Source organism: Theropithecus gelada, chromosome 13, assembly GCF_003255815.1.
Source record: "Theropithecus gelada isolate Dixy chromosome 13, Tgel_1.0, whole genome shotgun sequence".
NCBI lineage: Eukaryota > Metazoa > Chordata > Mammalia > Primates > Cercopithecidae > Theropithecus > Theropithecus gelada.
In genome coordinates this window covers 3903611-3916320 of record NC_037681.1, presented here as the reverse complement: position 1 = coordinate 3916320, position 12710 = coordinate 3903611, and the positions used below count along the sequence as shown (strand labels likewise).

The window sequence follows — 12710 nt, the reverse complement described above, 5'->3', positions numbered from 1 at the left end:
AAACACCGCATGTTCTCACTCATAGGTGGGAACTGAACAATGAGATCACTTGGACTCAGGAAGGGGAACATCACACACCGGGGCCTATCATGGGGAGGGGGGAGGGGGGAGGGATTGCATTGGGAGTTATACCTGATGTAAATGACGAGTTGATGGGTGCAGCAGACCAACATGGCACAAGTATACATATGTAACAAACCTGCACGTTATGCACATGTACCCTACAACTTAAAGTATAATAATAATAAATAAATTAAAAAAAAAGAAAAAAAATAAAAATAAAAATAAAAATAAAATAAATAAATAAATAAAATTTAAAAAAAAGAAAGTAATTAAATTTTCATTTATATTTTGAACTAGTAACTGTAGAGTCTATGAAATATGCATTATTTATTGATTATTTTGATTCAAATTCCATTCAGGCTACAAGTGACAAGAAAGATTCTGTTTCGAATATAGCCAGAGAAATAAAGGATGGACAAAAATCTGGTACAGGTAATTTTACAGAACACATTTAGTGTCATGTTCAGTCCAAATGTAGAAGAACTTCTCTTCCCTGAATAAATAGCGGGGGACTCGTTGAAGATGTACATTCTGAATCAGCAGGCCTGACATTCCTCAGTTGTAATAAGTTCTTGGGTGATGCTGATGCTACTGGTCTTAGACATGATCTTCACAATAAGATTATAGACTTACCCACATTGAAATTGGGAAGAAGATACCTTGGAGAGCAGGTCAAGACATAAGGGGCTTAGGGGACAGAATAATTTTGCCTTAATTCTACAGCATGTTTTTACCAAAGGTAGAAGGAGAAAGAGATGAAGTATAGATTTTACATTCACATCGTACTGCTGAAAACAGACAGTAAAGTGATTGTAATAACTTGTACACAGTGTAGAACAAGAACTAATGAGTCCACTGATGTAGCAATTAGTTTTCTCAAGGAAGAGGGATTGTGAGGCAGGAAGGAGGGAAAAGAAGGAGTTATTTATGTAATTTTGGGTTTTCTGCTGAGGAAACCTGAGTGAACTCACTTCAGAGGCATTTGACATATTTGCATAAAGAAAATTTGATTTTGGAAACACCAGGAACTACAGGATGCAGGAAAGAATGCTAGAATTGGTGTAAACCACATTGACTAATTACTGCTCTTTGTTACTATTAGGCATGAGACTTACATGTTTTGTTGATTTTAGTTGTAAAAATTGGATAAAGTTGAACATGAATACATTTGCTTCTTTGATCAAAGAGCAAAGTCTTGGATAGAATCGCTATTTAATGAATATTCTTTAGAGAATAGCATGATACTCCTAACAAGACTGTTTTAGAAACATAAGTAATGTGGAATTGGTAAACTGACTACTTGGTCATTTTCAATGAATATTGGTGTGATTTCGGAATGGAAAAACTTATTAATATCCAGTGCTTGTAGCAGTTTTATTTAGTAGAAGTATGTCAAAATTAATATAATTGAGGATGCTTTTAATTGAGGTTTATGTATTATACTTTGTTGCCATGAGTGGATGAAGAAATGTTCGAAAGGCTAAACTAGAGAATACAAGAAACTTAGGCAAATTATTGCATCACATGGGTGTGAGAAATAATGAATATTATTTACTCGAATTCAGGAAACATATATCCATGGTGATCAACTTAGGACACTTCCACTTAAGAGATGTGAAGTGTATGTTCAACTGAAATGTCATTGTAATTGTGTACCTTCTCAGTTATCAGGCAAGTTAAAGAACGTGATGAATGTTTGTAGTATAATAGTGTAAATCCTTCTGATGTATTGCATGAAAAACATGTGGGATCATGTACCACCTGCTTTGACATTGATTCTCAGGTGTATGAATTGCTGCTCTGATTTTAGATCACATTTGTCCTCATCACTCGGCATATCCACATTGATATTAACTTTGTTTTATTTTAGTTTTAGACGTAGAACAAATCATACCAAGTTTGCAGTTGTAAGGGTATATTTCGTGAAGCTTGTATTCCTTTTTTTTTCAATCTATTTCTCTCGTGTTCCAGTCTCCATACACAAAGTAGAAAACATCAAAGCCTACACTAATACAGGCAGGAGGATACAGCTTGATGCTAACACTTCATGAGTGTATGAATAATATTATCATATGTACATGTGAGTGATTATGTATCCCTTTTGCTTTTCAGTGTCTTCCCAGAAACAACCACCCTTGAAGGTAATTAAACTGTCTTTTATACTTTGAACTATTAACTGTATAGTTTATGAAATATACTTTTTTATTGATTATTTTGTTTCAAATTCCATTCAGGCTACAAGTGACAAGGAAGATTCTATTTCGAATATAGCCACAGACATAAAGTATGGACAAGAATCTGGGACAGGTAATTTTGCAAAACACATTTAATGTCATGTTCAGTCCAGATAGAAAAGAACTTCTCTTCCCTGAATAAATCAGCGGGGGACTCATCGATGCTGCACATTCTGATTCAGCAGGCCTGAGATTCTTCATATGTAATAAGTTCTCGGGTGACACTGATGCTGCTGGTCTTGGACATGATCTTTGCAGTAAGATTATATATTTCCCCATGTTGAAATTGGGAAGAAGAAATATGGAGAGCAGGTCAAGACATAAGGGGCTCAGGGGACAGCATAATTTTGTTTTAATTCTCCAGCATGTTTTCACTAAGGGTGGAAGGAGAAAGAGATGAAGTATAGATTTTACAGTAAGAGCATGATGAATGTTTGCAGTACAATGGTCTACATCATTCAGGTATCTTGCATGAAAGACATGCGGGTGCATGTACCACCTCCTTTGACATTGGTTCCCAGGTGATTGAGTTGCTTCTCTGATTTTAGACCACATTTGTCCTCATCACTTGACATATCCTTATTGAAACTGACACTGTTTTATTTTAGTTTTAGTCATATGACAGATCGTAATATGTTTGAAATGATTAGTGTATATTTCGTGAAACCTGTATTCTTGTTTTCTTCAGTGTATTTCTGTCGTGTTCCTGTCCCAAGATACAAAATATAAAACATCAAAGGCTTCACTAAGACGGGCAGGAAGATGCAGCTTGATGCTAACACTGCATGAATGTTTGAATAACTTTATCATATGTACATGTGACTGATTATATATCCCTTTTGCTTTTCAGTGTCTTCTCAGAAACAACCGGCCTGGAAGGTAATTAAAATCTCGTTTGTATTTTGAACTATTAACTGTATAGTTTATGAAATATACTCTATGTATTGATTATTTTGTTTCAAATCCCATTCAGGCTACAAGTGACAAGAAAGATTCTGTTTCAAATATAACGACAGAAATAAAGGATGGACAAATATCCGGGACAGGTAATTTTACAATACACATTTAATGTGATATTCAATCAAGAGAGAAGAGAAATTCACTTCCCCAGATAAATCAGTGGGGAGTTCATCAAAGCTGCACGTTCTGATTCAGCACACTGGAGAGTCTTCATTTTAATAAGTACTCAGGTGACCCTGTCGCTGCTGGTCCTTGGCCATGATCTGAGTAGTAAGATTATAGACTGCCCTACATTGAAATTGGGAAGAACCATTGGAGAGCAGTTCAACACATAAGGGGTTCAGGGGACAGAATAATTTTGCTTTAATTCTACTGCATGTTTCCATCAAGAGGGGAAGGTGAAAGAGATGAAGTAACAGATATTATAGGCATCAGATCGTATTGCTATAAACAGAGGGAAAAGTGATCCAAATACCCCATAAACACTGTAGAATGAGAACTAACCAGACCACTGATGTAGCAATTATTTTCCTCAAGGAAGAGGGATTGTGAGGCTGGAAGGAGGGAAAATAAGAAGTTATTTATGTAATTTTGGATTTTCTGCTGAGGAAACCTGTGTGAACTCACTACAGATGCCTTTTCAATATTTGTATAAAAGAAGATTTGATTTTTGCTGCTGCAGGAACTACTGGAGCGGGAAACAATGCTAGAATTGGGATAAATCACAGTGACTCCTTACTCTTCTTTGTTACTATTCGGCATCAGAGATACACGTTTTGTTGATTTTAGTTATAAAAAATGAGATAAACTTGAATATGAATACATTGCCTTCCTTGTTCAAGGAGCTAACTCTTGGATAAAATAGCTATTTAATGAAACCTCTTTACAGAATACCATGATACTCTCAAGAAGACTATTTTAGAAGCAAAAATTATGTTGAAATCTAATTAACTCCTAAAATGGTCATTTTCAATGAATATTAGAGTGATTCCTAATGTAAAATTTACTAACATCTAATGCTTGTCGCAGTTTTACTTTGTAGAAGTATGTCAAGATTGATAATTGATGATATTTTTATTGAGGCTAATATATTATCCTTTGTTGCCATGAGTGGATGAAGAAACTTTTGGAAGTCTCAACTAGCAAATACAAGAAATTTAGTCAAATTATTACACCTCACGTGTGTGAGAAATAATGAATATTATCTACTAGATTTTAGCAAACATATATCCAAGCTGATCAATGTAGGACACTTCCACTGAAGAGACGTGAAGTGTACATTGAACTGAAGTGTCATTGTAATTGTGTATCATCTCAGTTATTGGGCAAGTTAAAGAGCATGATGAATGTTTGTAGTATAATTATGTAAATCCTTCTGGTTTCTTGCATGAAAGACATGCGGGATCATGTACTACCTGCTTTGACATTGATTCTCAGGTGTATGAGTTGCTCCACTGATTTTAGATCACATTTGTGCTCATCACTTGGCATATCTGTATTGATATTGACACGGTTTTATTTTAATTTTAGACATACGACTAATCATACCATGTTTGAAATTGCAAAGGTATATTTCGTGAAGCCTGTATTCCTTTTTTAAAGTGTATTTCTGTCATGTTCCAATCCCCAGACACAAAGGAGAAAACATCAAAGCCTACACTAATGCAGGCAGGAAGATACGGCTTGATGCTAACACTGCATTATGTATGGATAACTTTATCATATGTACATATGAGTGATTGTGTATCCCTTTTGCTTTTCAGTGTCTTCTCAGAAAAAAAAAGCCTTGAAGGTGATTAAAATCTCATTTATATTTTGAGCTAGTAAATGTATAGTCTATGAAACATATTTTATTTATTGATTATTTTGTTTCAAATTCCATTCAGGCGATAAGTGACAAGGAAGATTCTGTTTCGAATACAGCCACAGAAATAAAGGATGGACAACAATCTGGGACAGGTAATTTTGCAAAACACATTTAATGTCATGTTCAGTCAAGACAGAAAAGAACTTCTCTTCCCCAAATAAATCAGCGAGGGACTCATTGATGCTGCACATTCTGACTCAGCAGGCCTGAGATTCTTCATTTGTAGTAAGTTCTCGGGTGATGCTGATGCTGCTGGTCTTGGACATGATCTTCCCAGCCTAAACTAGAGGACATAACAAATGTAGGCACATTATTACACCACATGGGTTTGAGAAATAAAGAATATTATATACTAGGATTTTCCAAACCTATATCCAAGCTGATGAACCTGGGACACTTCCACTGAGGACTTGTGAAGTGTACATTCTACAGAAGTGTCATTGTCATCATGTACCTGCTCAATTATCAGACAAGTTAAAGATCATGATGAATATTAGTAGTATAATGGTATAAATCCTTCTGATGTTTTGCATGAGAAACATGCAGTAGCATTTACTACCTTCTTTGACATTGATTCCTGGGTGTATGAGTTGCTCCTCTGATCTTAGATCATATTTCTTTTCATCATTCGGCATATCCACATTCATGTCAACGCTTTTTATTTCAGTAATACACACATGACCCATAATATGTCTTTGTAATTTGTGACTGTATATTTTCTGGAAGCCTGTATTCCTATTTTTTTAGTGTATTTCTTCATGTTCCTGTCCCACAGACACAAACTATAAAACATCAAATCCGATGCTAGTACAGGCAGGAGGATACAGCTTGATGCTAACACTGCATGAATGTACGGATAACTTTATCATATTTACATATGATGGATTATATATTTCTTTTGCTTTTCAGTGTCTCCTCAAAAACAGTCAGCCCGGAAGGTAGTTACTCTTTAATTTATATTTTGAATTACTAATTGTATAGTCTATGAAACACATATTATGTATTGACTATTTTGCTTCTTATTCCATTCAGGTTATATTTAAAAAGAAAGCTCCTGTTTTGAATATTGCCACAAGAATAATGGCTGGTCGGAAATCTGGAACAGGTAGTTTGGCAATACACATTTAATGTTATGTGCACTCAAGATAGAAGAGAACATCCCACCCCTGAATAAATCAGCGGGGGGATCATTGAAAATGCACTTTCTGATTCAGCAGGCCTGAGATTGTGCATTTCTAGTAAGTTCTCAGGTGATTTTGATGCTGCTGTTCCTTGGCCATGATCTTAGTAACAAGGTTATAGACTTCCCTACATTGAAATCATGTAGAAGGACCATTGGAAAACAGTCCAAAACATAAGAGAATCAGGGGACAGCATAAATTTGCTGTTATTTCAGAGCATGTTTCTATGGAAAGGGGAAGAAGAAAGAGAAGAAGTAATAGAAGTTATAGATGTCAGATGGTTCTGCTACAACCAGAGGGAAGAAGTTGTCATAATAACCCATAAACACTGGAGAATGAGAAGCAAAGTGGCCGCTGATGTAGTAATTATTTTCATCAAGAAAGAGGAATTGCAAGGCAAGAAAGAGGGGAAGGGAGAAGTTAGTTAGGTAATTTTGGGGTTTCTGCTGAGGAAACCTGAGCGAACTCACTTCAAATGCATTTGGAATATTTACATACGAGAAGATCTGACTTCTGGCTGCTCCAATGTCTACTGGAATCAGGAAGGAGTGCTAGAATTGGGATAAACCACAGTGTCTCATTATTCCTGTTTATTACTATCAGACATCAGAGATATATTTTTATTAGTTATTCGAATGAGTTAAAATTTAATATGAATACATTAGCTTTTTTCCAATGTGCTGTTTTTTTTTGTTAACATAGCTATTTAGTGAAAATTCTTTATAATAAAGTGATATTCCAGAGCAGACTAATTTTAGAGACAAAAATTATGTTGACTGTATTAATTGAATCCTAAAATGGTTATTTGCACTGTATATTGGCCTGATTTCAAAATATATAAGTTCATTAATATATAATGCCTGGAGCAATTCCATTTTGTATAAGTATGTATAATTTATTATAGCTTTTGATGGGTTTTATATATTATACCTTCTTGCCATTAGTGGATGAAGAAATTTTCTGAAGGCTAAACTAGAGGATACAAGAAATATAGGCAGATTATTACACCACATGGGTGTGATAAATAATGAATATTATCTACTAAGGTTCATCAAACATATATCCAAACTGATGAATTCATGACATTTCCACTGAAGAAATGTGAAGTGTACATTCAACTTAAGTGTCATTGTAATTGTGGGCCTTCTCAATTATTGGGCAAGTTAAAGAACATGAATATTTTTGGTATAATTGTATAAATCCTTCTGATGTCTTGCATGAAAGTCATGCAGTCACAGTTAGCACCAACTTTTACATATATTTCTAGGGTTACAAGGTGCTCCTCTGATTTTAGATCACATTTCTCCTTGTTAGTCAGCATATCCACATTAATACTTATTTTTTAGTAATAGATGTGGTGCATAATTTCACTTTTTAACTTGTAACAGTATGTTTTTTGAAGCCTGTATTCCTAATTTCTTTAGTGCATTTCTGTCATGTTACTGTCTCAAAGAAACAAACTAGAAAAACATGAAACCCTACACTAATACAGGCAAGAGTATTGAGTTTGATGCTAACACTCTATGAATGTATGGTTGGCCTTACCACATTTACATATGATTGATTATATACTTTTTTTGCTTGTTAGAGTATCCTGAGAATCTGCCCACCTTGAAGGTAATTGCTCTTACATTTGTATTAACTGTATATACTATACAAGATACATCATGTGCTAATCATTTTGTTTTAAAACCATTCAGGCTACAATTGAAAATAAAGATTCTGTTCTGAATGCAGCCACCAAAATGAAGGATGTACAAACATCCACACCAGGTAAACTTTGTAATGCAGATTTAACTGTGGAAAGATGTACATTAATCGATTTGTAATGCTCATAGTCTTTCTATTCTCAATTATTTCACTTTTATATATTGTTTCAGGATTTCATCTAAATAATGCAGCCGTTATCATTTTTATTTAGGTTTTCAAAAATGAGATTTGCATGCATAAGGAAAATACATTTTTTAAAAATATAAGGTTTTTTTTTGTTTGTTTGTTTTGTTGTTGTTGTTGTTGTTGTTGTTGTTGTTAGACAGAGCTTTGTTCTTGTTGCCCAGGCTGGACTGCAATGGCTCAATCTCAGCTCACTGCAACCTCCACCTTCCTGGTTCAAGTGATTATCCTGCCTCAGGCTCCCAAGTAGCTGGGATTACAGGCATGCACCACCATGCCTGGCTAATTTTGTATTTTTAGTAGAGACAGGGTTTCTCCATGTTGGTCAGGCTAGTCTTGAACTCCTGACCTCAGGTGATTCTCCCGCCTCACCCTCCCATAGTGCTGGGATTACAGGCATTAGCCACCGGGCCTGGCTTTGAAATACAAGATTTTATTCAGATGTTTCTACTTTTACATTTTGATACTCTGAAGTTTCCAATATGGAATTTCAATGGTTTTTAGCTATTTAAAGAGATCTATTTTGGTACTCTAAAATATTTGTTTTGCTTTAAAAGTCAGTTCAATTTATGGCTTTTATCTAATGAAATGTTTTGTTTGATAACATATTTGGTTTTAACTTTTATTGGTTCTGGTCAATTTTGTTACGCTTCTTATATTAAACCAATCAGATGTTCTGATTAGTACACTGTGTGTTTGTATGTGTGTTACTTTATTTTTTTGTTGTTTTTAATTTTAATGAGTAAATTGTAGATGTTTATGTTTATGGAGTAAATGAGATATTTTGATACAGGCATACAATATGTAATAATGACATCATGGTTAATGGGTTATCCATCACCTCAAGCATTAACCATTTCTTTATGCTTTTAATTTGTACTTCCTCAGTACTGCTGAAATGTACAACAAGTTATTGCTGACTGTAGTCATGTTTTTGTTTTATAAAGTGCTAGATTTTATTCATTGTGTCTAACTATAGTTTGTACTTATTAAGCATCCTAATTTCCTACCACACCCACACCCTTCCTAGACTGCGGTAATGGTGATTTTTCTCTTCATCTCCATGAGCTCTATTTTTTAAGTTTCTCACACCCACAAAGGAGTGACAACATGTGAAGCCTTCTTCTTTTTTTTTTTATTATACTTTTAAGTTATAGGGTACATGTGCATAACGTGCAGTTTTCTTACATATGTATACTCATGCCATGTTGGTGTGCTGCACCCATCAACTCGTCAGCATCCATCAACTTGTCATTTACATCAGGTATAACTCCCAATGCCATCCCTCCCCCCTCCCCCCTCCCCATAATAGGCCCCGGTGTGTGATGTTCCCCTTCCAGAGTCCAAGTGATCTCATTGTTCAATTCCCACCTATGAGTGAGAACATGCGGTGTTTGGTTTTCTGTTCTTGTGATAGTTTGCTGAGAATGATGGTTTCCAGCTGCATCCATGTCCCTACAAAGGACACGAACTCATCCTTTTTTATGGCTGCATAGTATTCCATGGTGTATATGTGCCACATTTTCTTAATCCAGTCTGTCACTGATGGACATTTGGGTTGATTCCAAGTCTTTGCTATTGTGAATAGTACCACAATAAACATACGTGTGCATGTATCTTTATAGCAGCATGATTTATAATCCTTTGGGTATATACCCAGTAATGGGATGGCTGGGTCATATGGTACTTCTAGTTCTAGATCCTTGAGGAATCGCCATACTGGTTTCCACAATGGTTGAACCACTTTACAATCCCACCAACAGTGTAAAAGTGTTCCTATTTCTCCACATCCTCTCCAGCACCTGTTGTTTCCTGACTTTTTAATGATTGCCATTCTAACTGGTGTGAGATGGTATCTCATTGTGGTTTTGATTTGCATTTCTCTGATGGCCAGTGATGACAAGCATTTTTTCATGTGTCTGTTGGCTGTATTCATGTCTTCTTTTGAGAAATGTCTATTCATATCCTTTGTGACTGGATTATTTTACTTGACATAATGTCCTCCAGTTCCATCCATGTCATTGCTAATGAGAGGATCTTATTCTTTCATATGACTAAGCAGTATGTGTATCACATTTTTAAAACCCATTTGTCTGTTGATGTACATTTATGTTGATTCCAAATTACGGCTATTGTGAAAAGTGCTGCAATAAACATGTCAGGTCAGATTTCTCTTTTATAATACTGATTTTCTTGCTTTTGAGTGGTTACCTAGCAATGGGATTGCTGGATCATGTAGGTAGTTGTATTTTTAATTTTTTGCGGACTCTATACTGTTCCCCATAGTGACTGTACTAATTCACAATGCCACCAATGGTGTACGAGGGTTCCCCTTTCTCCACATCCTCACCAGCATTTCTTAATGCCTGCCATTTGGATAAAAGCCTTTTTAACTGAGGTGAGAAGATACCTCATTGTGGTTTTGATTTGCATTTCTGTGATGACCAGTGATGTTGAGCACCTTTCCATATACCTGTTTGCCATCTGATAGCAGTTTGTAACATAACAGTGTCATTTTGCTATTATTTCTGAGCATGTTTCTAGCCAGAGGGGAAGTAACAAAAATTTAGGAAATAGAAATTATACATATAAGATACTACTGCTAAATAAAGAGGAAAGAAGTGGTGAGAATAATTTGTGACAGTTACATAGAAGTGTTGATATTAGTTAATCAAATGAAATTTATTTGAACTAAGGAACTTTGACTGATTTTACTAAGAACCTTATTTTAAAATAAGATCACGGTTCCATGAATGTGCCTTAGAGATTAGCATGGTATATCAGATCAAACCAACTTGAGAAACAAAAAGTTATAGCATTCATTCTTTGAATAACAAAACCAATATATTCAGTGAACATTGCACTGATTTTGAAGTACAAAAAGTTCTTAATGTCCATGGAAATTTTTCATTTTTGACAATTATTTTTCACATTGAAAGCTTATTATATACTTTCTTGTTGTTGTTTTGGAATTTGTTTGTTTGTTTGTTTGTTTGTTTTGAGACGGAGTCTTGCTCTGTCTCCCAGCCTGGAGTGCAATGTTACAATCTCGGCTTACTGCAACCTCCACCTTCCAGGTTCAAGCGATTCTCCTGCCTCAGCCTCCTGAGTAGTTGGGATTACAGGCACATGACATCATGCCCAGCTAATTTTTGTATTTTTAGTAGAGATGGGGTTTCACCATGTTAGTCAGGCTGGTCTCGAACTCCTGACCTTGTGATCCACCCACTTCAGCCTCCTAAAGTGCTGGGATTACAGGTGCGAGCCACCTCACCCAACCTATACACTATTGTTGATGTGGTTTATATATCTTCTTGTATGAGTGGATTCAGAAACTTCTTGACAGGGCCAAACTGCAGGATACAAGCAATGCAGACATAGCAGTAGCCCACCTAGGAATGAAAAAAAATGAATAGTTTTATTAATTTTTATTCTACAACTGTCTATCTAAGCTGATTAATTTCAAACAGTTTCTCTGATGAGAAATAAATTGTATATTTATTGGAAGTGTCCTCACAACTTTGTACTCCCTAAATAATAGGAAAAATAGTTGAACATGATAAATGCTTGTAGTATAATGGTATAATTGAATCTGATGTATTGCATTAAAGATAGGCCATAGCATCCTCCCATCAGCTTTGACACTTACTCTCTCAGGCTCATGATGTGCTATTCTTTATAAGGATCATTTTTCTCGTTATCAGTCAACATGTTTACATTGGAATAGATACACTCTTCTATTGAGACATGATCTCGCTTTTGAAACCTTAACTACATATTTTATAAAACCTGTATTAAATAAAACCGTTTATCTGAGGAAAGATGGCCAGAGTCAAGGAAGACTTCATGTAGCTAAGTCTTAAATTATGAAAGAAATGTGTCAGAATAGTTGAGGAAAATATTTTAGATATAAAGAAGAGACTGCACGTTGATAAAAGTGTAAACAGTAGCAATCATTTTGGAAATGATTAATAATGAACAACAGACTCAATGTGCTGTTATAAGGTACTATTGTGAAGTAAAGAACAGTGTGCTATTACTTCATCTGTTTCTATTGGATTTTTACATTTTGTTTTATTTCTGATGGTTTTGTTTATTGATGTTGGGTGGATAAATTTGTGAGTGAATCTTTGACCATGTTTGCATGGCTTGAACCTGGTGACATCCGTGCCTCGCCAAGTAGTTTGCTAAAGTTTTGGAGGATTAAAAGCATTTCTTAAAGAAGTAAATATTATACTAAAGATTAAGCTTCGTTTAAACACTTTTATTTTCTGGTTTTTGAAAGACTATGGATTTTTTTTTTTTTTTTTTTTTTTAGACGGAGTCTGGCTCTGCCCACCAGGCTGGAGGTGCGGTGGCGAAATCTCGGCTCACTGCAAGCTCCGCCTCCCGGGTTCAGCCATTCTCCTGCCTCAGCTTCCCGAGCAGCTGGGACTCCAGGCACGCGCCAGCACGCCCGGCTAATTTTTCGTATTTTTAGGAGAGACGGGGTTTCACCTTTTTAGCCAGGAT

At 35.5% G+C, this 12710-nt stretch overlaps 1 protein-coding gene across 1 annotated transcript in view; it reads left to right on the top strand.

Moving 5' to 3' along the window:
• The window catches only part of LOC112605319 (ankyrin repeat domain-containing protein 36A-like), a 141036-nt gene that overhangs the window by 99083 nt on the left and 29243 nt on the right, over positions 1-12710 (top strand). The window contains exons 42-52 of the mRNA XM_025354985.1: positions 423-495; positions 2176-2204; positions 2298-2370; positions 3148-3176; positions 3271-3343; positions 5021-5049; positions 5144-5216; positions 6034-6062; positions 6157-6229; positions 7894-7922; positions 8006-8078. Coding sequence (XP_025210770.1) covers positions 423-495; positions 2176-2204; positions 2298-2370; positions 3148-3176; positions 3271-3343; positions 5021-5049; positions 5144-5216; positions 6034-6062; positions 6157-6229; positions 7894-7922; positions 8006-8078 — 583 coding nt within the window. The remainder of the gene's footprint in view (positions 1-422; positions 496-2175; positions 2205-2297; positions 2371-3147; positions 3177-3270; positions 3344-5020; positions 5050-5143; positions 5217-6033; positions 6063-6156; positions 6230-7893; positions 7923-8005; positions 8079-12710) is intronic.